The following is a 27,842-nucleotide window of genomic DNA, read 5'->3' as shown; positions in this document are numbered from 1 at the left end:
TGGGAGTGATTTTAACTGCAGTCAGAGCTAGATTTGGGACTCTATGGAGAGCCTGCTCAAGGTCACGGCTGCTTTCCGGTAAGAAGCCTCTGCAGAGGGCTGGGTGACAGTCGTCACTGGATCTTCGGGGTCTTCACAGCTGGTGACGAGAGCAACAGCACTGAAAGACTTTTGGTTGGAGCTGAATGTCTTGATCTCCAGTGCTGACGACTCTGCTTCTTTCTCCTGTGTCTTCTCGGCTCGATTCCACTCCTGCTCCTTCCGATCCAGCTGCATGGCACTGCAGTGGGGGGCGTACACCTCGGTGGTCTCCTCAAACTGCAAGCAATCCACCTTGTAGTACTTCTTCTTCACGTGCAGGACGTCGTTAAACCTGTGGCCCCAGAGGATCTCCCTGGGCACGTAGGAGCTCCTGGACTGGTGTGAGGTGCCCGTGGAATCGCCCGTGTAGACGAAGGTGACCAAGATCTCAAAGCTGTCCTTGGCCAGGGCCTTCCTGTCCAGGCCGTACAAGGGGCTCTCGCTGTCGATCTCGTGGACCACCGTCACTGGGGTGACGAGGATGATGTGGTCGTTCAGCAGCTTCAAGTCCCTGTACTCCATGGTCATCCTGCCCTCCTTGTCCTCCTTGTAGCGCAGCAGCTGAGCCCTCACAGACCCCTCCACCATGTGGTTGGGCCGGAAGTCGCCGATGCGCCACATGAGGCAAAACTTGCCGTCCCTCAGGCCCACCACGGCGTGGTAGCTGAAGCGGATGGTCTGGGCCCTCTTGCGGGCCGTGGCCATCTTGGCCAGGGCTGCCCCGATGATGAAGGTGTCGATGATGCAGCTCAGCACCGACTGCAGGATCACCGTGAGGATGGCGGCCGAGCACTCCTCGGTGACGCAGCGGTACCCGTAGCCGATGGTGGTCTGTGTCTCCAGGGAGAACAGGAACGCCCCCGTGAAGCTGTGGACGTTGGCCACGCAGGGGGTCACCCCCTCGTCGCCGAACAGGTCCCCGTGCTGGATGGCGATCAGCCAGAACACCAGCCCGAAGAACAGCCAGGAGAGCACGTAGGACAGGGAGAATATCACGAACATGTGGCGCCACTTGATGTCCACCAGCGTGGTGAAGATGTCCACCACGTAGCTTTCCCACTCCCCGAAGATGTGCTTGAAGTAGACGTTGCAGCTGCCATCCTTGTGGAGGAAACGCTTCTGCAGCCTCTTCACCCCCTTCTCAGGCCTTTCCTGGCACGTGCCTCGGTAGCTGATCTTATTTCCCTGGATGCTCACGGGCCTGTAGGAACCGCCCTGGTCCGTCGTCTTCCTCATCTCTGCCTCGTGGCATCAATTCATGGGGCACACTTGAGGTTATTTGTTTTCTTTGTTCGTTGGAAACCTGTGGAACGAAAGAGAGAATTTATTTTCGCTTGAATTTCCTGTGGCAGAACCGTGTAACACCAAATCCAAGCCCATTCACTGCATGGCCATCATGAGTCCAGGCTCTGACATTCATTACAGAACATCCCTCAAAAACACACCTGGAAATACAAGGCAGCAAGAAATAAAAGTAGTTAAAAATGTCCTTGTCAATCCTAATTGATTCTGAAATCAAGAACCTTGGTGGTGACTCCACTATGAGGTTACTCATGAAGTAACCTTCAAATCAGGGTGGGCTCTCCTGAAAAATCACAGGAATCACAAACCTTCTTAAAGTCAGCCAAATATTTGAGGTAGTTAACTGTTGTAATTTTTCTTGTTTTCCTCCACTGGAGGAAATACCTGGGAAAAAAACCTCATTTAGATATAAGACTTCAGTAACACCATAGGCAAGTTCAGTGCTGATGGTTTTCAATCATAAAATACATCAAATACACAATCATTCATCATTATTTTTGTTTCAGTATTGCCCAGAAAAACCTGGTCACGGACATGAACTTTATTGGGCTGGTGCTGCAGAGGGGTATTTGTTCAATTTGTAGAAAATCATTTACATTTCAAATGAAAAAGAAACCTCTCTGGGGTCCTGGAAACCCTCTCGAATCATTCCCTCAGGCAAGCAAAAAAATATCCAGCTGCCAAAAATATTTAAATTTTGAATAATGAATTTGAAACAAACATGCAGCGTATTAATAAAAGTTGGGAATGACACAAATTTTGGAAGTGATGGGAATTAGGAGGTTCCTCTGTCAGAGCAGAGATGAAATGGATGTTGTTGCAGATTGCAACCACATGAACTCGAGCAGTACAAGCTCTGGGCCATATATTTAGTGACTAATTACAAAAGGTTATGTTAGAAATTGGGATCTCATCACCTGGAATCCTGTAAAAAAAAAAAAAAAAAAAAAAAGGAAAGGTTTAGCTGAAATAATAATTTACAGGATGCTTGTGAATTATTCATAGGATACATCACTGAGAAAGGCAAATCCCTTTCCTGCAGATCTCCAGCTCGTTCCAACACATACCAACCTAAACGCTGACCAGTCAGAAGTGATGGGGACACAGCAGAACAATTCAATATTTTTTTTTTGCCAAGTTTCATGCTTGTCACTGATATCTCTGAAGAAAAAAACAAAAACAAAAACAAAAACAAAAACCACTTAATATTTTTGTGAAAAACCTGTCATTATTCTTCCCAAAAATTGCAAGTTTTTGATGGAAAAATGACAAGCACTTTTCCCATTTTCAAGCTGGTTTTGAAGCTTCAGACACAGGTTTCCAGCGAAGCCAAAACATTCATGGAAAATGAATTTAAGAAAAAACCCAACTTTCCTACTGGTAGCTTTTTTTTTTCCCCCTCAGGTCTTCGTTCACTTTGCTGACTATAAATGACTGCACACACTTCTAGGCAGAGGAGAGTCAGGCCCATGGAGTGTAATATATATTGGATGGACTAGATTAACAGACCAAGAACTCTCCTCTCATCCAAGGAACAATGACAAGCATGCAGAGACACCAGTCCAAAAACACTTAAAAGCCAAACATAGTTTCCATTTCTTTTTTTCTTTTCTTTTTTTCTCTCTCTCTTTTTTTTTTTTTCCAGTACAGAAATGAATGTGACATATGGTGTCGTAGCCTCAGAATGTGGCCTTCATTAAAAAACACAACATTAGCGTTTCCAAAAATACTTCTTGGAATACAGTCTTTGGAAACATTCATATGACTTGCTTTACTCATAGCTTTAAACAAACAGTGTAGCCTGGTGTGTTGAAGATGCTTGACCTAACATTTTATAAGTCATATTTAACAACAAACAACAACTGGAAACTGTTGAGTTGTTTGGGTTGTTTGGTTTGTTGTTTTGGGGTTTTTTTTTAAGGACCTCGTAATGTGAGGTGTGAAAATGAAGTGAATATTGAAGAGGAGCCAAGGTGATCTTAAATAAAAAACATCCATAGGCTTCCTCATGAGCAGCAGGGGAGGAGCAGAACCGACCTCTTCTCTCTGGTGACCAGTGACAGGACCTGAGGGAAGGGTCAGGTTGGATCTCAGGGAAAGGTTCTTCCCCCAGAGGGTGGTTTGCACTGACCAGGCTCCCCAGGGCAGTGGGCACAGCCCCAAGAATGCCAGAGCTGCAGGGAGGGTTGGACAATCCCATTTTGGTGGGATGGTTGGGGTGTCTGTGCAGGGCCAGGAGTTGGACTGGATGATCCTTGTGGGTCCCTTCCAGCTCGGGATATTCTCTGATTGCACTGGTTTTCTTCCTGACTGATTCAAACTGAAGTTCCTTGAAAACACTCACAAACGTCTTCCTCTCTCACTCTACTGACACCCACTGACCTCTGAAGACTATAATTGTTGCCAAATTATGGCCAAGGACCACAGACTGACAACCAGACTTATAAACTTCAACCTCAGACCTTCAACCTTTCCAGCTCGTTCTTTTTCCAAAGGGAAATATTTCCCACACCCCCAAGAAAGCCACACAGTTACATTAAAGGTCTGACTACCTGGTAAAGGTTAACAAAGAGAGTGGGGGAGGATTTAAAAGCATTCTCTACTCACTGGAGCTCCTGGATCTGTTGCTGCAAATGGTTCTCAGATGTTGCCAAGAAGCGTTTTCACCTCCCTCTAACGCTGGCACATAAACCCTCCCCTTGTTTTGTCCTGCTTTTACTTTCTGTGAGTTTTTGCTTGTATTTCTGGGCATGTCTGTACACATCAGGAGCCTCCCCTTGCGTTTCAGTACCGTTGAAATTCGCAGTACTTTTGCTAACCGTCCTTATTATTGTATTTCCATCCTCCAATTAAAAGCTTATCGGGAGTAAAAATGGAGCAGGATGGGTAGTAGGGAGACAGAAATAGAGAAATTTCAAAAGATTTCTTCGGGGTAAATGGCAGAGAGGGTTCAGAAGTTCTTTTAAGATATGTGTGTATCAGACTCAGAGTTCAGAAAGTTATTTAATATAATTATCTAATCCAAGGCCATGATCTTACCATGTTGGACGCTGAAACATCTCAGGGAGACACAGAACTGCTCTGGAGACCTGTGTTCCTGGGGTCTGCATATTGACCCCCCAAACTGGTATTCTTTAAAAATTCCACCCCAATTCGAACTGGGAGGAGGAGGGGAAGGGAATTCCTATATTTCAAAGCACAGTGGCAGAAACAGGAACAAACCCAACACCTACTTGTACCCAGTGAGGAGCTGCACAAAGCAAACAGCGGCAGGAGCAGCCCCTTTTATCACATTCATGTTTTCGTCCAGTTCCTCTTGAGTAGAACAGCTGTACCAGAACAACTTGAACTCTTGGTTGTCAGCTCAGAACAAGTCACTTAAAAGCCTTAAACACCAAGTTTAGCCTTTCAAAGACTTTGACTAAATGTAATTGTCAGTCTAATCCTGATATTTTGAGTTTAGGGCTCAGGGTTTTGTGAGGATAATTCCTGTTGCACCTTAGCCTAATACCTAACAAGTTGCTGCTACACCCCTTTTATGACTCTGTTTTCCCATTATGTAAACAATAGGAGTGAATTCTTGTTCAGTGACAACTTCAGTCAACAGCCTGTTTGTAAAACATTAAGCAAAACAATGTGAAGATCTGGGTTCCAGAATAATTCTGTTCTGAGATTAAATCAAAAAGAAAACAACTCCAAAACCTCCACACAGAAATCGGGTGCTCCCTCTAACCCCACACACATGGCAGTGGATGTCTCTCTCTCTCTCTCTCTCTCTCTCTAGTGTTGGTTTAGCAATCACCTCAGTTTCCTCCTGCATTTTGGAAATGGTCTGAAAGATTTCCAGCTTTAGTCATTGTTGTGTAACCCTGGAAGACTTTCAGCTCAGAGGCCAGAAATGTGACGAGTCAAAACCTTCTGAACTGCTTTGGAATCGACCACTTCACCGCAGGACTCCGACAAGCTGTAACACACAGCTCTGCAGGCATCACCTCACAGGTAACACCTTCCCTCTCCAGCTTTTTGCCCAAAGAGCCCTTTCAACACCAGAAGAAAAGGTTGGAAATACAGAAATAAAAGAAAACTTTGGGGGTTGGAACTAGGTGGTCTTTAAGGCCCTTTCCAACCCAAACCATTCTATGATTATAACAGGCTAAACTCAGAGCTGGAAAAAAAAAAAAAAAAGAGTGTCTATTTCTTAGACTTCTTCCTCAATACCCCCATAAAGAGATAAGACCTAAAGTATCAATATCAAAGGGTTTATTGAACATTTTAAAAGGCAGACAGAGAGAGCACAGAGCAGCAGAGCTTTGCACAGACTTTAAAGCCATGCAGCAGTGCTGTGATCTACACTGGAACAACTCACAGCAACAGATATATTGACATTTAATTCATTTAAGCGAAACCAGATCTCCTTAAAACAAAACCAATAAAAAAGATATGAAAGAAGTTTCTCCCCTTAAAGTTAGGGAAGACAGGCTGAAAGTTGCTCCTTGATGAAGGCTGGTGGCCTGTTTTGGAGACACAGGGCAGGTTCAAAGGGAACCAGCCCCCTGCTTACCACTCAGAGCACCTCCCAAAACCTGTAGAAAGCTGCAAATGTCTATTTTAATTTATTTGCACTGCAAGCACTGCATGGTTTTAGCAGGAACAAGCCATGGAAACACTGAAATACCATGAGAAATGGAAAGTGCTGGCAACTTGAGGCTCCTGATTTCGGGCCTCGCTGCCGTTCTTTGTCCCAGACAATTTGGCAGGAGGGAAACCTAAAGCTGTTCACTCTCAGGAGCCTCTTCCTCTTTTTAACCCTCAGCTCTCAGCAGCTCCTGCACCAGGGTGAGCAGCCAGAGCGTGGACTGGGCAGCACAATGCCCAGCTCAGCCCCTCCTGGTGCCATGGTGGGTGGGTGCAGGAGCCCCTGAGACACCCCCCAGAGGTGACCCTGCCCTGCATCCTGCACAGCCCACACCTGAACAGGGCAGCTGGACCCACACAGGGCCACTGGCATCTCCTCCTGCCTGAAATTCCTCCTCCTGATTCTCTTCCATCAGCCCAGAGCCATCTGCACATTGGTGTTGAGCTGATAGGACCAAAAAGTCTCTATTTCTAGTCAAGTTCCTGTAGGCTCAGTCCTTAAAATTTGTACAGCTGATCCTAGAAGTGAAAATCAGAGAATCATCGAGTGGATTGGGTTGGAGGGGACCTTAAAGCCCATCCAGTTCCACTCCCTGCCATGGGCAGGGACACCTTCCATGGGATAAGGTTGCTCCAGGCCCCCTCCAACTTAGCCTTGGACACTTCCAGGGATGGAGCAGCCACAGCTTCTCTGGGAAATTTGTGCCAGACATGCAGAGATGGAACAGCTGAAAATGATTTATTTTATGTAAAGGTTTCTTCCTTGGGAAATCAGTAACCATCCGATTCCTTAATTCAGCAGGCAGAATCCCCTGGGCTCTGATACAAATTAGCTGCGAGGGAACCAAACCCAAGTGTCAGCACTAATTAGCACTTCCTGCCCTCTCCTGCCCTGGCACACTGATGTCTGCACTGACATCAGAGGGCAGGTTCATTCCCACAGCTCTGCAGGTGTGTGCAGTGGGATCTCACCCCACCTTGCACCTCAGGGATTACATTCAGCCCACAGAGCCACAGCAGCACAGTTCTTCGAGGAACTTTTCCAACAGATCTTGTCGGCAGAGAACAGGAGAACAGTTTGTTGCAGCTCTTAATGGGCATGATGTAATAGAATAATGAATTCAGCAGTAGGTAAGTGGCAGGTCAGGAACAATGACAGAATCAGATTAGATAATGCTGACCACTTTGACCCAACAGAGCCAACACCCTCAGCCCCGTTATTTGCCCTTATATCTCTTCCCCAAACACAGCAGGTTTAATAATGCAGGAATTCGGGGGCAGGCAGGAGCTGAGATTCCAAAAGGGTTCTTCCAGTCTCAGGGACAGTTTCCTTTACGTCACTTTGTGCAGCTCTGCTTCCTGAGGCAGGGACTGTACTCCTCTTTTTCCTGTTTTCTGGAGCGCCCTGTAAACCAAATACCCAGGGAAGGGCAGTGTGACACAGGAACGTGGAGTCACTGCCTGTCCTGGTGTGTTCTGTGCTCAGGTGTGCCTGTGGAACGAGGTACAGACACAGGGCAGTGGTGTTGGATTAGCCCTGCAGAGCTCCCTGGTCCTGCACACACAGCACAGACACCCAAGAGAGAGACAGGTCGTGTGCCTGTAACCAGAGGGCCTGCAGAGACCAGAGAAGCTCTAAAATTGCCTGTGCAGGGTTTAATCCTGCCCATTCCACAGGCTGCAGCTCCCACACTGGGGAGCCTTGTGCTGGCTCTTGTATTTCATGTAAGGAACGGGATCAAACTGAATCCCAAGTGAATGTGTGAGCTCTGTTTGACAGATGACAGAAGGAAGGTGTGAGGAGGAAGCCTGAGGATTCTGACCAATTTTTTTCCTCCCCCAACCCTTGTAGAGAGGTCCCTAATCCTGACTCCAGTTATTAACTTGAGTCAATTTAGGGCAGACAGGAACACCTCCAAGTAACCACTGAGCTCAGCTTTACCTACTGGCCCCAGCAGGAATTCCACTGTAATACTCAGAAACTGTCTTATCCCACCTAAGGAATTATCCCAAATGCCAATTAAATCACCAAAGGCTTCACATTTTCAAAGCTAACACAAGGTCTAAAAGTGAAAATATCATTTTGCTTCTTTGAGGAAATGGAAGAGAGAAGTAAAAATAAAAATAAACTCATGTAAATAAAATTAATCATGTCCACTACAACCTAATTTTTAGCAAAATACCTCAAAAAAGCTGCTGATTCAGATTTCTAAACTGATTCTCATATTAAAAAGAGGTTAAGATAAGTATTAGCTACGTGTCAAATCAAACAGTGTGTAAGTGCTTTTATTTCCTTAGGAAGGGCACCAGAAAATGCTGTGACTGACACTCAGATAAATCAGAAAATCAAACACTGCACTTCAAGAAGTTCATTTATCCATCAGTGGTGGGGTCAAGAAACACGATTTACTTTTCTGAGCAGCTCTGTATGACTTTCCTTCCACATTTGAATACAGATACAGCAGAAATCCACCTCTGATACACCAAAACCTGATTTTCTCTCTGCTCTGCTCAAGGATATCGTGTTGCTGGAGCTGCTCCACCAACGCCCAGAGTCCTGCACGGCATCCCGAGTTTCCACCCAAACGTTTGCTGGGCTACACATGTCACCACTCCTTAAAAAAGCCTGTGGAAGACATCAAATGGTTCCAGAGATCAGAGGGCTGATCCAAACCCCGCTGAACTCAGCACAGGGCCTGTCTCTGATTCCCTGTTTTGGATTTGGCCGTTGGGTTTCTCAGCATCGCCACAGGCGGAATCCATCGCCGCTCTCCGGAATTGGCTCGGCCTGCTGGAATTACAGCAACACTTTCTAAGAAACAAGGGCTTTGTGAAACCTTCTTTTCTTTCTTTCTGGGGTTTGTTTTTTCTTGTTTTTTCTTCTTTTTTTTTTTTTTCTTTTTGGGTCTCAGGTTTGGCAGAATGCTGAGTTTCCATATCGTTACTCGACTCCGTAGAAAATTCGGGAGTTGGATGATTCTGTCGGGGGTGACTTTCAACGCCTTGAGGAGCAGAAGGTTGAACCTCTGTGCATCCCTCCCATCCCAGCACAGCTCCACGTGGCCTGGAAAGGCAGGTTCCCCTGGAACCCAGGAGCTGTTTCCTCAGCACTCGCACTCAGCGTGGTGCTGACCGCTCCTGGTTCCAGCTGTCACCCCCGTGCCAAGTTCAGCGCTCTAATTTACAGCATCTCGCTGTTTTGCAAGTCAGATAATTGAAATAGTGTGGAAGTGGAAAATCACGTGTGCCTGGGTGTTTGGGATGTATACTTAGGGATATTATTTTTTTTACCTCGGTGTGTGGGTTGCATAACTTCGTGTCTGGGCTCCTGGAGCTGTTCCACAGCTTATTCCTGATCACCTGAGGGAGTTTCTGGGCACAGCAATTAGATTTTAAGATATATTTTGATAAGCACAGAATCTCCTTTAAAACCTTGTCTCTTCTCCCCCACTTTTAAAACATCACTAGACGAGTTAATCATTCCTCTAAAAATGGGAACATTCATCCTAAATCAAAGCTGAGTTTAATTAATGCCAGTGCCTGCTCTTCAGTGGTGGTCCAGATCAAATATTTAATGGGGGGGAGCTTTATTCATCATCTATGACTCCATTTCCAAGCTTTCTCTTCTCCACTCCATCCAAAATCAGACAGGTTTAGTGCTTCATTCTTAATATCCTTCTTAATATTTGACACCCTGATGAGTCATTACCAACACCCCATTCTTTTGGGGCAATCTATCACCTCACTATCAGCATTTCTCACATCTAATCCTACTATTTCTTCATGTCTTCTCACTTAAAATTGTCTTTTGGGCATATTCTGAGTTTTCAGAGGTTACTGAAATTAGTTTTTCCATTGCTATGTTCTTGCTTTCCTGTGCATGTGCCTGAACTGCAGAGACACTGGAACTGGCTTTCACAACCTGCCTCACACACTTTAAAGAGAGACTTTTCATGATGCTGAAGACCCTTAAATCTTGCCCTTTGTTTCATCTGTGTTGACTACCAGTAACATTTTTAATGCAATTCCCTATTTTCTTTATTTTTGTGCCCACGTTTCAACCTCTGTGTGTCAAAAACCTGCACTCACCAAACTGGTTTGTCAGCAAATCCCAACCTTCTTCCCTGGGGTCCCCATGGGATGGACCCTTCAGTCACAGTTTCTTCAGCTTCTGAAGGGCCTGAGAGGAATCCCAGCTCAGGCACGTGGGATAAGCACATTCTAAGGGCTTAGATGTTGGGGTTAAATCTAAGAAAAAGAGTCCTGCACATATTTAACTATAAGCACTAATAAGAAGGAATATAAGCCTGTTGCAAATCTTCCTGAGGCTGGAGCCAGAGAGGAAAAATACTTGTTGAAGGCATTACCATGAACCACTGGGGGAATGCAACAGGCTGGAGTCTCAGTCCCACCACCATAATGAATTTATCAGCAAACCCCTCAGGGGTAACTAATATATTATTTTTTGTTTAAAATATCAATTTGTTTTCAAAAACGGCTGCACTTATTAAAAAAAAAAACCAAAACAACAACAAACCACACACATACATATATAAATATATATAAGTATTTAAAAAATAAACATAAATACATAAATATATAAATATATTTTAAAAAATAAATATAAATGTTGTCTTTAATTAAAAAAATTAATTTAAGGATTTTTTTCAACTAGGATTTTTGTCTGCCAGTGACCTGCAGAGAGGGTGACTGCTGTGTTTCCCTCATGGTCTGTGATCTTGGCCTCTGTGGTTGCCCTTTGTGTGGAATATTTTCACTCAGCACTACCGAGTGAAGGAGCTACTTGGGGAGGTTCAGCTCATTCCGAGATGTTTGTCAAGAACCTGCTCAGTCAGCCGTGTTTTTCCTGTTTTACTTCTCGACGGCAAACACTGCGAACAAGCAGCAGATCTTATCGAGACCATGTTAACAAAAATACACCAAATAAAAACCTGCTACATTACAAATGTCAACACTCCAGAAAAGAAGATATCCACACTGTAGTAGGGGTTGATTTTATTGCCAAAGCCATTCCCGTGTTTTGAGAAACAGCTTTGCTCTTTTGCCTCGTAGGTGCTATGGACCCGTGAGACAAAAGTCTCATTTATTACACATTAACTTTGCAGGGGTGCTGTCGTCAGAGACAAGAGCATGACTACAGAGAATTTCACTCTGCTTTGAAATTTACTTCCTCTGCCCCTTGATCCACACCAAATTAGCTGGGAGTTGTATAAATGATTAGTCAACAAAATTAAAATTAAGCTCAAAAGTAATATACACAGCCCAAGTGGGAGATGTTTTATCCTCTATTTTCCCCAGGTCATTTTCACATTTGTTTTTACTGATTAAAATCGAGTTAAAACGTCACTTTTAAAGCCACCAAGCCAGAGCTGTTCAAGAAGTCAAAGGTGATTAATTAAAGCTCAAATCAGCACCAAGGCCTGACGAGCCCCGAATCACGAGCTCAGCCCGGTGGCATTCCTCCTCAGGAACATTCCGTGTGGTGCTAAGCCCTGTGCCCCTCCTAACAAACAGATCTCCAGCAGATGAAGCCTCTGTGAAAAGCACAAAGTGGCGTTTCCCACAGAAAATTTAAACAAAAAAAAAAAAAAAAGGGAAAACAAGCCCCACCACTCGAGTGTCACAATTAGGGAGCCACCGCAACGCTGCTGATGCTCGGGAGAGAAAGTGCAGGTTGAGGGGAGCAAAAAAGCCACCTGAAAGGTCCTGGCAGGGAGCCAGGAGTGTGCTGGTCACTGTGATATTGTGCCACTGGTTTGGGCTCGGGGTGTTTTTCGAATCAGGGCCCCAGATCTCTTTGTTCCCCCGCGGCCGACGCGGCTCTGAGGTCACTCCTCGCCTCGCACGCCCTTGGCTGTTTGTGAACGTCCTCACAAAAAATCTCAGAGCCCATTTCCCCGTTGAGGGAGAGGAGAAAACAGGTTGTGTCATTGTCCGGCCCGATTGTTCTCCCCGTAACTAATTGCAAGGAGAGGAACAGTTACGGGCTTGGAGCTTTATTGTTGTAAAAGCAACAATGAAAGGATGTGCACGGTACCAGCCAAACACCAGTGAGAAAAATCTGCTTTTCGTATTAAAACAGAATGAATGAGAGTGACCTCCATCTATCTGACAGGAAAATTGGTGAAAGGTTCACAGGGCACCCACCTGTAATGAGTGTTAAGGGGCCAGTTCTGCTGTTATGTCATCAGAACAGATGACTCTGGGTTTCTATGTGTGACAGAGGTCCCTGGTGACATCCCAAGCCTTCTGTGCTTTTGGCTTCAGGGTAGAGGAGCAGATTTTGGTGCCCTAAACTGCCATTTCCATAAAGCTGCAGGCAACATATCCTCCTGCCCTGGTCCTATGCCTTGTTGCCCCCAGCTGTGGCTGCATTTTCTTAGCTCAGAGAGAGCTCTGGGATCCTTCAGAATAAAAGGGATCATTATTGCAGCAGTTGGAAAAGTGTCAGCAGAAGGGATGAAATATTGTCCCATGCCCTTGCCATACTGAACAGGGAATCTTTTCTTCTGGTGTTAGTTTAGGACTTAATCCTGCAAGGTCTTGTCTGTCAGCAAATACAATCAGGTTTAAGAGCATGAATAACCATCCTGGAAATCACTGGAAACTATTTTGTTAGTATAAAATTAAGCGAGTGAGGAAGTTCTCCAGTGGACTTGGACCAGTGCACTCAGCACCCTGCAGGAACAAGCCTTTAGTTCTTAGAACCATTTATTGTGTCCAGAACAGCCATTCATTAGGGCTTTGTGCAGAGAGGTTGAATTTCACTCACTTGGAAGATATTCCCTCTAACCCCCCCGAGACACTCGGGCTCTGGTTGATTTGGAAAACAAAATGATTAATGGCATTTAACAAGTTTTTCCACTAAACAGATTTCACTTGAAGTCTGTCACAAGCTAAAGAATTTGCAGGAATAGTGTCAATCTGATGTCATAGTGGCCATAAATCCTATTGTACTGGATTACATTTTTACCCATTAAAATGCTCTGACCTATTGTCATCCAAGTGGAACCACATTCCACTGGCTGCTCAAAAGGTTCTGATTTCACTCCCGATTGTTGCCAGGGCAACTGCACCTCCATCCAAAACTCTGCTGCACCAATCACTTAACTCCAGTTGAACAGACTGGTGGAGATAAAGCAAAGCACTAATTACTTATTCCCATTGAAAAAGCCTAAATCAAATCTTTCTGAGACCTGACTAACAGAAGCTGTTCTGAGGGTTACTTGGGTTTTTTTCTTTGCATGAGGCACCAATTGCCTCATTTCTTCTCAGAATAAGTAGCTGTGGCAACAAAATACCGTGAAAAGATTAAAATTCTTAGTCTATCCAAAGCAAGAGTGCACTGGAAATCTCACCACAGGCCACTCCTGGAAAGAGTTCTCTCTCAGTTGTGGAAAACTAAAAGGATTTTCATTAATAGTCAAACAGCTGGTTAAGGCTTGTGAGTGGAAATAGAAATACTTGAATTTTCCCACTGAGATTTCTGGTGGAAAGTAGCCTGTGTTTTATGGCATCTCCTTTTATTAAGTGAACATCCTCTCCATTGTTCAGATCTGTCCCACTCTGAGCTCTCTGTGGAGGGGCCAAAGCCAGTGAGAAGATGTGCCCTGCTCTGAGAGGCACAAAATGAGGTGCCAATTTGAAAGCAGTTGGAGAGAAACCATTTTAAACAGAACTGGAGAGGCTTTCTGTTCGAAGTTGTCTCAGGAATGGAGATGTCTTTACTTACACATGTTAAAATTCCAGCCTGCTTTACTCTTCTGTCTTCATTTCACATCACTCAGTGAACCCCTGTCTTGGTTTTCCCTTGAGGTGCAGGAAAACTTGTGTGGAAAACGGCTGTTCACTGAAATTGCCCCTTTTCACTTTGTTTCCCAGACTTGATTTTTATCAAATGTCAATTCTTAGATTGTCTCAGGGAAGTACAGACCTGATCTCCCCTACCATGACAGCAAAGAGGAAACCCAAAATTCAATGGCTCCCTCAGCTGAATCTTTCCACAGGAAATTAAGGGCTGAAATGCTCTCCACTCTTCCAATTCTCCAACCCAATGTGTCACCACAAATAACATTTGAGTAGTTGAGGATTATTCTACCCTGTCTGCACTCTCGAAACAGGAATTTAACTGCTTTAAAAAGAGGAACCAGACAACAAAAATGAGCAGTTCCTTGTGAAACGCAGCACAGTGACTTCTTGAGTTACAGCATGTGCAGACAGGATGGACAACTAGTCTGCTTTTACACTAGATGAAAAGATAAAAAATCAAATCCCTCTCTTAACCCAATTTAAATAGCAAACAGAAGTCTGAGGTTGCATTTGTTTGTTTGGCTCCTTTGTATTTATCATATGGCTGTTAAATTGCACAACAGGTTCCTGGAAAGGGGTGTTCTGTTACCAAACTTTTCACCAAAAGCTTGTGGCGAGAATATTGGTGACTAATAAAAGAAGGAGGGCAAATCATCATCCAGTCTAGAGAATCTCAGGCACCAGAGAATACTGAGCAAGGTCAATTAGCAGAAACTTTCTGAGTGTGAAGTATTTCCCAACTGAACTTTCCCAGGGCTATTCAGAACCTCTTCTGGCAGAAGGGCTTCTCAGATATGATCAGAAATGATCAATACATCAGTCCCTGCTCTTGCTGCCTCCAGAGTGACAGAGAAGAGAAAAGAAGAGAAGAGAAGAGAAGAGAAGAGAAGAGAAGAGAAGAGAAGAGAAGAGAAGAGAAGAGAAGAGAAGAGAAGAGAAGAGAGAAGAGAAGAGAAGAGAAGAGAAGAGAAGAGAAGAGAAGAGAAGAGAAGAGAAGAGAAGAGAAGAGAAGAGAAGAGAAGACAAAAAGATGCAGAAGTGCTGCTGTGAGGTTAGTCATTGAAGTGTTTGCAGATCATGAAAGTTACAGGATTTTCCTCTTTTCCTTCCTTCAGTGACTGATTTCTGTTAGTGTAACCAGGAGTGGGAAGGTTTATCCCCACCAAAACTGGAGTACGCACTCTCCTCCTACTTTCACTTGGAAAAGCACTTCCCTTTGCACTCTGGTTCTAGCAGGAAAGCTCATAATAATACTACAAAACCCACTACTGTAAAAGAATTTCTTCTGTGTATTAAAAGCTCATAGTCTCACTCTGTATCACCACCCCCCTCAGGGGATGAGTCAGGGGTCATAAAGGAGCACCAGCTCGACGTTCCCAGAAGGCAACAGCACCAGAAGAAAGGAAAGTGATGGAACACCAGGACACTGCAAACTTTTTTATCTGGACAGACCCTCTCACAAGCCACCCCTCTCTACTCTGGATCCTCCCAGTCCTCTTCCCAGGCTCCCAGCTCTGTGCTGGTCACTGCCATGGGAGGAGAGCTTTGATCCAAAACTACGGCACAGGCACCAGTATTTGAGGAAGTTTGAGGATGCAGAAGCCAGGATTGTGTAACCAAACCCCTGGCAAACACATTCCAGCCCATTCAGGGAGCAACATGACAGCTGTATTGTCATTCCCTGCCATCTTGCAGCTTGTCCTGTCTGGCAGGTCGGTGTTAGCAGACAGGTGATCTTCAGCAGGCACACCTTGGCTGCAGGAGCGAAAACCCCCAATATTCGGCGTGGGAAGGAAATCCTGTCCACCACCCTGACTCCTCCCCGACCTTCTCAGAGCCTCAGCCGACTCAGAAAGGCATTAGAGAGTTTTCAGTGCAGCTTAAAATGTTTGCCCAGGATTTAGAAATACAGAAACAGGGGGATTTCTGAGGTGGATGAGCAGGATTCTTCCTCTCTCACCTTTATTTGCGGGTTTTCGTGGCGCACCAAGGGTCAGACTCTCTCAGCAGGCTCCTTGCACAGACATCTTTGTGCACATTCACACAGGTCCTCATGCAGACACTCAGATCTAACAAAACTGTGCCTATTCTTGTGGGTTTTAGGCCTTCTCTCCCAGGCCCTCTCTGCCACAAGGGTCCCAACAAACTGGCTGCTCAGACCGGGCTCCCAAGGCAAGCTCTGGGGCACGGTGGTTCTTCTGACTCACCCTCATTTCAGGCAGCCTTTCTCACAGTCTGCAACCCTTAATTTCCCTGGTGTGAGCTCAAAGTGCTGCTCTGCCCTCCTGACTCAAGAATTGGTGAGGGCAGGTTTGCTGCACCTTGGGCTTGGCACCTCCCCTGGCAATGACAAGTTGTTAAAACCCCCCCAGAAAGGCACGGAAAGGAGGGGAGGAACTGCCAGGCTGGGTCAGCCCCACAGTCTCTGTGGTCTCACCTCCCATCCCCACCAGTGGCTGACACCAAACCCTCCAGGAGAAGGTGTGAGAGCTGCAATTGGCAGCTTTGGAAGGAATTCCCTCCTCCAACAAGTTCTTCCCGTGATCTGCAGTAATTAGAGCCTTCAGCCCTGAAACCACACAGCTTAATATCCTCTCCAAACAAGCACCAAAGCTCTGCCTCTTTTTCTTATTCAAATGAACTGTCCCTCTGAATTTCAGACCCAGAGACTGTGTTTCCAAACAACAGCTAACAAGCTGCCAGGTTACAATGCAAAACACCCTTCCAGTGAAACAAGATAAGCAGTTTATTCCCACGCAGGTCGTTTAGTTAGTTCAAAGCTCTCTGAGGTAACAGAATTTCTGTTTACATGCACAGCCACAGAGAAAAGCGCAATTAAGGAAGTGAGAAATGGCATTTACCTCAATGTCTGCTGAGAGAGAATCTCTGCTTCACTCCCTCCTTTCTTTTCCTCTCTCTCTCCCTCTTCTCTTGCATGGCTGGACTGACAGGTTGGCAGAGCTGAGGAGGACAGGTTGGGTTTGTTTTTTTAGGCACAACTCCTCCCCCTCTCAAAGAGAAGGGAAAAAAAAAAAAAGGAAAAAAAAAAGCAAGACTGTTTGGGAAAAGTCACAGAAAATCCCATCCTTTCAGCACACCAGAACTGAGGTGAGAAATATGCTACTTTGGGGAGCCCAGCAGTTTTCCAACTGTTTTTCTCCAAAAGGCTCAAGGTCTAGTTTGCAAAAAGTATGAAGCAACTGAAGGATTGACACCAGGAACAAACTTGAACCTGAAGTTCTCCCAATTCCCTGATAACTGATCCACCAGCCCCCTTAAGGCAGCCTCGATAGGAGGATTTTTGCCCAAGTGGAAAGGGCTTTTTGCAGGCAGCACAAATATCTTTGGGCTTTGGGTTTTATCCCTGCATCCCATCACCACCGTGGGTGATCAAATCACCAGGAGACATCTGAAGTCCTCGTTTTCCCCCCAGAGCCCTCAGGTGCTGCCAACCTGCACTCCCAGCAGAGAGCAGGTGATTTTAAACTCCTGTTTTGCTCCATCCCCTGAGTTGGCTGCACAGAGAGCAGCTCAGCTTCCATCCCTGTCACCTGAGGTGTGAGAGGTTTTTAGCAGACCAGACTTGCCACAGGAGCAAGTTCAGAGTGCAAAGAGGTGGATGCAGCACAGGGCACACTGTCCACGTGTGCTTCCACCTGCACGGGTGTTCTGGCTCAAAACACATTCCTGGGAACTGCTCTGCTGCGAAGTGTTTTAACTGAGCCCTTCGGGGAGTGTCACACACAGACACAGAGATCTCCCCCTGGGCTTTTCAAAGAGGGTTTTCAGATTAGGGCCGGGACAAATGAACTTTCCCTGCTCCTAATTCTGTGCACGGCTGCTGCTCCTGCCTGTGCCCTCCTGGCTTTGCCTCGGGGCACTCATGGCACAAGGATTTGTTAATAAATGCCAAGAAAGAGGAGCCAAGAGGTTGGTGGCTGGTCCTGAAATAGCTTCTGCCCTCCCACTTCCCTGCAATAAACCAACAGAATTGACAGGCAAGTCTTTCATTCTCCACTGCTTTTCTTAAGCTGGCAGTTTGGGCACAGATCTACAATTTCCATGTTCTCTGCAGAGTTGCTGCCTCTCCCTCACCCGCTGTTTCAAGCAAACAAACACAAATATACAGTAGACTAATGACTGTCATCTGCATAAATTTGCATCCCAGACTCCTTGAATAGAATCCAATCTCCTCTGGGTCAGATTTGCAGCTGGGCTGTGACAATGAAGGTTCAGAGGCTTTGCTCACCTGCGCCACGGGGCTGGAGTTCCAGCCCTCCCTGTAACAGCTCCCCAAAGCTAAAAGTGTCCCAAAATTTGGGAAAAACAACACAAAACAAAACAAAACAACAAAAAACAGCCAGTTTAAATTAAAATTATAATGAGCTAGATAAGAGGTGAATTCAGCGGGTATCACACACAATCAGTATGACATCATATCCAAAAATGTCTAGTTCCACCTCTTGCAAGCTCAGCTTTATCTCCTGCACCAGGGGAGGGCCGTGTCCATCTATCCCTGATTGATGGACTGATTTCCATGCCCTGTCTCCTGCAGATTGCATTTGCTTTCTGCCTCTTTTATCGGGCAACTGTTCTCAATTGTGTTCAGCTCACTGCTTAAGATCTCCAGAGAGATAAGGTGAGATCTTTCCTGCCAGTGGAACAAGTCACCTGAATCCAGGCAAAACTGGCCAAGGCCAGCCCCGAAATTCAGTGGTAATGAATTATAGCTGCACCCCCACTGCCTGCCGAGGGGCTCTGAAGTGAGAAACTCTCCTTAAAGTTACAGACTTCAGGTTTCTGCCTTAATTTCTAATGCAGATGGGATGGGGATGAGAATGCAGAGCTTTAAGCACACACCAGTCTCAGCGTTCCCCTGTCAAAGGGAGATGTGCTGGCAGAGAGATCCAGCTGCAGTTTACTTTGGCACTGATTTATAAGAGTCTTCTCAGCCCTCCCTCCTCGGAATTATGAGGCTGGAGATCCACACTGGCAGAACCTTTAAGATCTTTTAGACTCAGAGGGGTTTATTCTCTTTATTGACTCGTCTTACCTGCCCAAGCACCAAAACAGCAACACCAAACCCATGCCCAGCACGATGCTCTTGCTCTACCTGTGGCACATTCCCCTGCAGTGTGCCAATCTCCAGCTTTAACTTCTTGCCCAGTGCCAGTCCAAGCCTGGAGCAGGACGTGTTTGGTGGCAGGGCTGTGTCTGACCCAGCAGATAAAGGTTCATCAAACCAAGAGCTGGCCCTCAGTTCTCAGCAAACACAGTTGCTACAAGAGCTTACGACCAGTCAATAAATGCACTTCAATTAAACACTCCAGTGAGGTCAGATTTCTTGTTTTTCCTGTTTAGCCAGCAAGTTTCAAGGCAGCCCAATAATGAACCCTCGGAGCAGAGCTCGTTACACCATCAGAAAGGTTGCAAAATTGCATACAACTCTGGTTTATTGTGCTCAGTCAGGTACACTCCCTAAAATTAAAAAAAAAAAAAGAAAAAGAAAAAAAGAAGAAAGAAAGAAGAAAACAAGAGGAAGGAATGTATCTCATAATGTAGGAACTTAGTGCAAAATGTCTTGATACTAATGACAAGGTTGCCATGGCTTTCAGTCAACTGATAAAGCTGAGATTTTCAGGTCACTCCAGTGTTTCCTATGGATTTGCAAGTGGATCTGTATGTTCTGACTCCCTGGCCTGCCTTGAAAACACCTCCCTCGATGCACCTGGGCAGGTCCAGCTGGGCAGATCCCACTCCCACTGGAGCCACCTCTGTATTGCAAAGGGAGAAAAGGAAACAAAACCCCACAGTTCAGTTCCAGCTGTCATCCTTTGGGAGTGTGGATCCCCCCAGGCCACCCTGCAGTGGCCACTGACCCTCATCCTCATCTCAAACCCAGCAGCCACGTGCTCAAGCCAGGCTGCCTTCTTTGCTGAGCCCGTTGATCTGAATTTCCACCCATGCAAAGTCCAAAGCGGTTTTTTTTTATTGCCTATAAACTGCAGGTGCTGAATGTTTGACAGGGCAGGGAGAAAGCCCTGCAGGGAAAAGAAGCAAAAAGGGGCAAGGTGTGGGATCTTCAGTGCTTACAGACCAGTGGTCCCATGAAAATCAACACCAAAATTCCTGGTGGGGGGCACAGGACAAACCCCGTGGATGTCACAGACCCTCTGAGAGGTCCCTCAGACTATTGGGAGCAACAGGAGGGCTCCAGTCCTTTTCCATGTGCTGTTGCACAGGGAGAATAGTTCAGTCTGGGGACTGAATAATTCACCAAGAAATCAGCTGGCCAGTGTGGAAATCATTTCAGCTGAACTGAGCCCTTAGGTATTGCATTAACTGGATCTCTGGGGAAGGATGTGGATTATTGCAGCTGAATAGAGCCCTTATTTATCAGATGGAAAAAGGTTAATGTCATTTCCTTTCCTCTCCTCCATGGTTTTTCTTACCACATCCCCATTTATGGACAGCATGAGGTGCAGACAGTGGAGGAACATGTGCTTGATTGTTTAAATGACCAGAGCTGTTACTTTATGCAGGGGGGGAAAGGGGGGTAAGAAATTAGGATTTCTACTGGTTTCCTGGGGAGAATTACAGGACTAGGAAACATAAAGCATTGAAGAAAGGAAATGGGTCGTGGAGCACCTGGTCTTTGATTTGACATCCAAGAGGACCTAACTGAAGGAGGGAATTTTTGCATTCCCATCTACTGTGTGTGCATAATGAGAACCAGGATCAAACTAATCTAATATTCTCATTTCATACTTTATAAAGCAAGAGTGCACCAAGAAAGGTCATTTTTTTTTTTACTCCTTAATGAAGTTTAAATACAGTTAAATTAAGTTCTGCTAATAAAGAGCCTATGCTTTTTTCTAATTTGCCTCTGGAGTCTCAAGAGCTGTTGACCTGAAGATAAATATCAGAGCAGTTCAGCCATCTATTATGCGCTTTGTTAATGATGTCAACAAGTTAATTCTAAAGCCAGTTAAGGAGCAAATTTCCATGCCAAGAAGACTAACAGCAGTGAAAGCTTGGATGAAGAGAAAAAAGCTCTTTTTGTGGGAAAAGACTCAAGACACCCCAGTATTTTCTAGCACAGTAAATCCTTAGGTAAGGGAGATCCTCCTCCTGTACTAACCAAGATGGGCCTAAACCAGTGTCTGTTGGCAGATACAAAGAGAAGGACAAGGACTTCTGACCATCTGGGAATTTAGGGATTCCAGGACCTGGCTCTCTGTGTCAGCCAAGAAAGAGGAGCATGGAATTTGTGTTGGGCTTCTGATCACAGCTCCTCGTTCCTCTCTGTGTTACAGGAACTCAGAGCACTCAACATCAGTGCCAGGCAGATTTCTCCTTGCCTTGCCATAAATTAAGGATGGTTTGGGGTCCTCACCACCCTCTTGTTCCCAGATCCATCAGCAGAACTTAACTTCATGCCAGGCCCTGTAAGGAAAGACCTGGATACACCTGCTGGTCTCTGCCTGCACAGAACTCCAAGATGTGAAGTTCCCTGGGGTCCATCTGCAATTCCTACCCCTGAATTCAATTCTGTGTTGGAGCAAACCTTGGACATGCACCTTTCCATGAACGAAACCCAGACTGAAGGGACAATGAGGGTCAGGACTTTTGTGCCTTTGCTGGGTGATCCTGAGGTCGCCTTTCAGGCTTTCCATCTGTGACCCGAGTCAGTGGCATTACCTTACCTTGCAAAGGTGTCTTGAGGACAGAAAATCAATATTTAGGGGCAGGGCAGCGGGGATGGCTAATTCCAGCTCTGAATTAAACGGGGAGAGAGATGCCCATTGACTTATGTGGGATTTAGAATGAGCCCTTATTCATTGACATTGGCCCCTGAACAGCCATCTGAGGATAGCAGGGACTAACTATTAATACTTGGGGGGGTTAAACAATCAGCATCTAAGTTATAATGGAGTAAATGAATGTATGTAGTCAAGGCAACCACATTGTGACTCCTGAGTTGGATTCATGGAGTATTTGCAGAGTATAAAAAGTAAGGGCTGAGTACATCTGTTCTCTTATTTTTACTTTTTTTTTCCTTGCCCATAAAGGAACAGCTTCCCTGGACAAGATATTACATCAAATAGCCTTTCACATAAGGCCAACCTTGGCTTTGTTATAATTGCTATGTAAATATAATCCCACTCATCAATTAAATGCTACTCTGCAAGGCTGGAACATTATACATGTTCATCGGGATGGAATCCCTGTCAATTCAGTTTGCTGCCTCACTATTCATGTGCATTAGCCTTGGAAAAGAGAATGTGATTGCTTGAATAAATTCAGCCCCTACCTCCTGCATCCCTGGCTCAGTTGACAGCGTCAGTCTGACTGTAATGTGGGCTCAGAAATGTGTTGCCATGGAAATCCTAAATATTCAGTCCTTGGCAGGGGAATTCAAATGGGATCCTTGATAAATAGAAATAGCCCAGCCCTTGCTAACCACAGAGCTGGCCCCTTGGCCTCGAAGGTGTCACTGAGAATCAGAAAGTTTGGCTGTTTCCAAAGTATTTGAAGAAAAAAAAAAAAAACCACCCTCAGTTTTCACTAACATTTGTACTGGATTCCTCAGTGAGTCAGGAAATCTCCCCCAGAACCTCCCACTGCATATGTACAGTCTCTCCACTAGTGTTGCATTATTTTTGAGCTGTCTGGATCCAGCCAGTTCCACAGGCCAGAGGGTAACTGTTAATGGGCTCTGAGCACTCAGGTATTGCCCTCAGGGTGACCTGTGCTTTGTGTCCCTGCACACCCCCCAGGGGCCCAGCCAGCTCCTGACCCCTTGTTTTATGGTTATTGCTCTGTGTGACTGAACATTCCCAACAGTTCAGCCCAGCCCTATGGCTGTGCCCTTTCCCTCAGCATAGCTGCAAACTTTACATCCCGAAATACAACCCCCCAAATAGGTTTCCCCCCCAAGGGCAGAATCCAGCAGCTGTTCAACAACACCCAACACCTCCCTGCAGCAGCTGAGCACCAGGAGTAATGTGTGTCCCACCTCATTAAGCTCGGGGCAGTTCAGGCTGGAGACCAAGTGTTTGCCCTGGTTGGTAAAGCAGCTCCACAGCCCATTACTGGGGGCACTAAACACTGCTGGGATACTTTAAATCTCAGTATTTTCTGCAAGGGAGGAGAACCCAAGTTCCATGGAGCATTGTGGACGTTGTCCATAGACACTGGGGTGCTGCACTCCAAGGAAGAGCAATGCAGGTGGGGAAGGGTCTGGAGCACAAGCACTATGAGATGTGGCTGATGTGGCTCAGGGGGCTCATCCTGGAGAAAAGGGGCTCTAGGGGGGACCTTCTGATTCTCTACAACTCCCTGACAGGAGGGTGGAGAGAGGTGGAACAAGTGACTGGACAAAAGGAAACAGCCTCGAGTTGTCCAGGGGGGAGGTTTAGATTGGATATTAGGAAGAATTTCCTCCCCAGAAGCATTACCCAGCCCTGGCACAGCTGCCCAGTGGAGTCTCCATCCCTGGAAGGATTTAAAAGCTGTGTGGATGTGGCACCTGGGGACACGTGGTGGTGTCCTCGGCGATGCCGGGTTCACGTTGGAATCGATGACCTTAAAGGTCTTTTCCAACCTCAGCGATGCCGTCACTCTATAGCAAAACAAGCCTCGGGGCAGGAACACCCTTTTGAACGAGTTTTCTTCCGGAAAACGCTGTGGAAGCGCTTTGGGCATCGTCTCCCTTCGTGTGAAACGATTCTAAAGCAGCGGGCGCGGGTCCGGCGCTGTCCCTTCAGCACCACGGCGGCTGCGGCGGCGCCGGGAGGGAAACCAACCACCCTCATCCCCCGCACCGACCGGGCAGGGTGAGCCCTCCCGCCCCGGAGAGGCAAGAAAGGGAGGAAAAAAAAAAAAAAAAAAAAAAAAGCCTTTCTGGCGGTTGAAATTTCATATGGTTTCGTGCTGGAAAACAAATTAACCTAAGAGGATTTTCGGAACTGGAGCCGGGAACGAAAGACAAGGTGAAAGTGTCTGAATTTTGAAAACGTGCCCAAGGCCCCAGCTAGCAAATCCTTTCTCTGAATGTTCTTACTAAGCCCTTTCATCAACACTCAAAGAATACAGAGAAAAGGTCCATTTTTTTTTCTTTCCTTAGAGAAGATTATCTAAAAACTATTTTCAGTAAAATATTAGTTTTTCTTTCTCCTCTTCTCAATAAAATGCTTCTGTTCATAGAACTATGTCAAAGAAAGCTTAGCAGCCATGCAATCTGTGGAACTGATCTGGCAATTTAGATCAAACTATCACTTGGGTTAATGAAAGCTAGAACTTCATTTATTGAGTCTCTGCCAGTCTCCTGAACATTAACAATTTGACTTTTTGTTGAGATTGTTTCATAGAATCACTTAATCCCAGCGTGGTTTGTTTGAAGGGGACCTTAGTGATCATCTCATTCCACCCCCTGCCACGGGCAGGGACACCTTCCACTGTCCCAGGTTGCTCCAAGCCCCGTCCAACCTGGCCTTGGACACTTCCAGGGATGGGGAGTCCAAAACCTCTCTGGGCAACCTTCACATTCCACTACTGCAAAAGAGGTTTTACCTGTCCCAGTCTGTGTGTTTGGTTCCAATATCTATAACAATAAACAGATGCTGCAGGACCTCCCTGCCCTTCCCTAACTTCCTTTAATTTTCCTGCTTTCCACTGCCCCAGAGTTTTCATCCTTGGTCTCAAGGGATGGCACTCACCACATGATTTCCAAACAGCTTCTTTTTTTGCAGAGCTAGGAGATCCTGAGCAGCTCTGACAGCACAGCAAGGACAGAATTACCAGCAGAGGGGGAGAGTCAGAGAGACACTGGGATTCCATGGAACATCCTCTGAACTCACTGGAAATATTCTCACTGAGCATGCCAACAAAAAGAAGGAAAAACCTTCCACTAGAGATGTTGGTGAGATATTTTCTCCAGTTCATGTTTTCTAGGTCCTGTCCGTAATGATAGGGGTTTTTTTGCTCTCTGTAGTCAAGAGTTTATCACCTTTTTTCTGGGCAGTAAAAGAACCCTCAAGAATCATGATTAAGATGAAAAAAACATCCTCCTGGAGCAGAAGGAAGAGGCAGTGAGCAGCTTTAAGCAGAGGCTGCCGTGTGCCATCCCCTCATGCCCCTGATAAATCTGCACTGGATCCTGCTCTCTAAGTCCTTAAGCACATTGTGAAAATGGGGCAAATCCTCTTTTGGAATTTACTGACTTAAAAAAAAAGGAAAAGCATCATAATTCCATTTATTTTAACATCATTAGATTCTGAAAAAGAAAGCCTGATCATATCACTGGGACAGTGCTATTGTTATTTCTGTGATTACCAGGGCACTTTAACACTTGGTGCCACACATTGCTAAGAGTCAGTGGAGACTTTTGCTGTGGAGTTTTAGAGGAGATGAGGAGCTTTTTTTTTACTTTATCCAGCAGGGAACTTTCACCAACTCTCAGGAGTGTCCTGTTCTCACTGCTCCAGTGGTTCCTTGGCTCCCTGACAAGTTCTTCAAATCCCTCCTTCCCTTTTTGATGCCATGATCTGTATTTGCACTTTGTAGCACCCAGAACAAGGCAGGCAAATATGTTTAAAGTCCAATATATGCTTTGTAGAATTGCCAGATTGGGAAAAAAAAAAAAAAAAAAAAAAAAGTGCTCAGGAAGTGAGGAAATCTGTGGACTTTTAACAAACATTAAACTCCTGATAAAAAGAAAAGACTGCAAATTCATCCTCTGCTGACCCAGGTCACCTTTGAGCAGGCACGAGGTTCTTTATCAACTTGCCAGTTCTCCCATTCTTTTAGAGAATAGGTTTGTGTTTTGATTTGGGTTTTTTTGCTTGTTTATCTCTTTATCTTTGAGTAAATTGCAACATCTGCATTTGGCCACTGTAGAAACAGGTTCAAAGCTTCACAACCGACTTCTCACTCACTTCCTAACCAAGATTTCCATCTATTGAAATCCTGCAACTCCTCAGTTATTTTTTCTGTGCTATGATTTAGATTTTCGTGGTGACTTGGGCCTGTATTGAGATTCCTCCAACACATCCTAATTTATTCCACCAATACTTGAATATCAGGGTCTGCCTCCAAAGGCAACACAGAGGCAGAAGTACAGAGAGGAGGATGCTCTTAAATAATGCATCAGGGTTGAAACGCTTTTTGCTTACATGGAGATCACACCTGTCCTAAAGGATTTACTCCTGGAGTAAAGCGGATTTCTGAGCAGCTGGAGAAAAAGAACAATTTGGTTCTTCTTTCAGCAAAGTTTCTAAAACCCACTTCTATTAAAATGCCATTGTTTCCAAAAAATATGTAATATTTAGCTAATTTGTAGTTACAATGAACAGCTACTTTTTGGAAGTCTTTAAGTCCTTGTTTTAACCTCCACTCTTGATCTTCACTCAAATTTCCTTTGGTGCACTACTTTGCCTAAAGTTCAACTACATTGTTTTCCATGTAAATTTATGTCACAGCAAATGAAAAAAAAAAAGAAAAAAAAGAAAAAAAAAGGCCTGAGCAAGTGAATCCTTCTCTCTGTATATGAATTTTGAGCCACCACATAGCACACACATTATTTTAAAACAAATATTCCCACAGTATTGACACAGTAACCAGAACAACTCAGATAAGTGCCCCTGTCCCCTCTGTACTCTGCTGGTGGTACCTGCCTCACCAAGGAGTTTTCTTCTAGAAGGAGTTTTCATCTAGAATTCACTTTACCCAAGAGCAGGTTGATAAAACCAAGGGTGCAGGATGAATGAAAGACAAATGGTACAGCTGGTTTGTGCCAGCTCAGAGAAAGGACCGGTGCAAACACAGATCTTCCTGTGATGGAGATGAGGGGAGATGACACAGACCTTTGCAGACTTGAGCACTACAGAAAAATTATTAGCAGGGGGAAAATAGCTACAGAAACAAGCCTATTGATGTGGAGAAAAAGGTGGTGGAAAGCAGAGTATGTGTTCTGACTGACCAAACAAACTCCCTGTGCACGCTCTGGCACTGGGGATAAAGACACTTCTTCAGTTTGAGTACAATAAGGATGAAATTAGCTGGATGTATCCAGTGATTTAATTTAAAAAGACGCAATCAAACATGGATTGCTGTTGGCAGGTTGTTGCGCCCTGGCAGAACACAGGAATGAGCCCCTGCTCTCCCCTGCACAGGCATGGAAAGGATACAAAAGGGACTTTACCTTTGCTTGTGCCGCCACGAGGAAGTTCTCTCAGGGGTCCTTTGTCTCTCGTGTCCAGCAGCTGTGCCACTGTAAAGAAAAACAGGGGCTGGGTTAATAATCAAGAAAGGAACAAGCTGTAAACTCCAAAGACTCAAGTTAAACATTTACTCCAGATTGTTCTTGTGAGCAAACTCCGAGGGTCTGCTCAGCAAACTGCTGGAATCTCGAGAAACAGCTCCCCAGCCCCTTCCCTGCCTCCCCTCAGCACGAACCTGGAGTCCCCTGTGCACATCCAGGTGAGGATTTAAAACACAAGGAGCAGGAAATTCTCCCAGGTAATAAAAGCCCTTCATAATTCAAATGGCACTTCAAATATTTACACACGGCCCCGGATTTGGAATAACCCACTGATAGACAACTTTAGAATAAACAGGTTCAAGTTTATACTCACACTGTTTTATTTATTCAGACTCTTTTTTTTTTTTTTTTTTTTTTTTTTTTTTTTTTTTTTTTTTTTTTTTTTTTTTTTTTTTTTTTTTTTTTTTTTTTTTTTTTTTTTTTTTCTCCTGCAGAAAGCCTTTTGTTTCTGGATTAGCATGAGGTTTAAGGTAAAGACTTCCAGTGCAACCTCCTTTTCCATGGAAGTCACAGGGCAGGCAGAATTACAGGTCAGCTCCTGCCAGGCAGATAGATGGAAAAAGGGGAGGGTGAAGTTCAGCCTTCACCCCCACACAGAACCTCTGCAGTGTGGTGACCTTTCAGAAAGTGTATTAGCTCCTCTTTTTCACTCCTCACTTTGTGTTCAGGC

General features: G+C 45.3%; 1 protein-coding gene across 2 annotated transcripts; it reads right to left on the bottom strand.

Moving 5' to 3' along the window:
- KCNJ16 (potassium voltage-gated channel subfamily J member 16) lies at positions 1-27,096 on the bottom strand. Of its 2 annotated transcripts, none has more exons than XM_027909148.1 (2): positions 27,058-27,096; positions 1-1,388 (listed from the first exon to the last, which is right to left on the bottom strand). In XM_027909148.1, the coding sequence occupies exon 2, from the start codon at positions 1,315-1,317 to the stop codon at positions 28-30; it is 1,290 nt and encodes a 429-aa protein (XP_027764949.1). In that variant the 5' UTR covers positions 1,318-1,388; positions 27,058-27,096; the 3' UTR covers positions 1-27. The 2 variants fall into 2 exon arrangements, with proteins under 2 accessions (XP_027764949.1, XP_027764950.1); XM_027909149.1 differs by lacking the exon at positions 27,058-27,096 and adding an exon at positions 16,710-16,864 and having other exon boundaries at positions 1-1,384.
- Positions 27,097-27,842: the final 746 nt, after the last annotated feature.

Source organism: Empidonax traillii, unplaced genomic scaffold (genome assembly GCF_003031625.1).
Source record: "Empidonax traillii isolate 1590-97213 ecotype Southwest subspecies unplaced genomic scaffold, ASM303162v1 scaffold1965:size46107, whole genome shotgun sequence".
Lineage (NCBI taxonomy): Eukaryota > Metazoa > Chordata > Aves > Passeriformes > Tyrannidae > Empidonax > Empidonax traillii.
The sequence above is the reverse complement of the archived record's forward strand: the minus strand, read 5'-3'. Positions and strand labels throughout refer to the sequence as shown.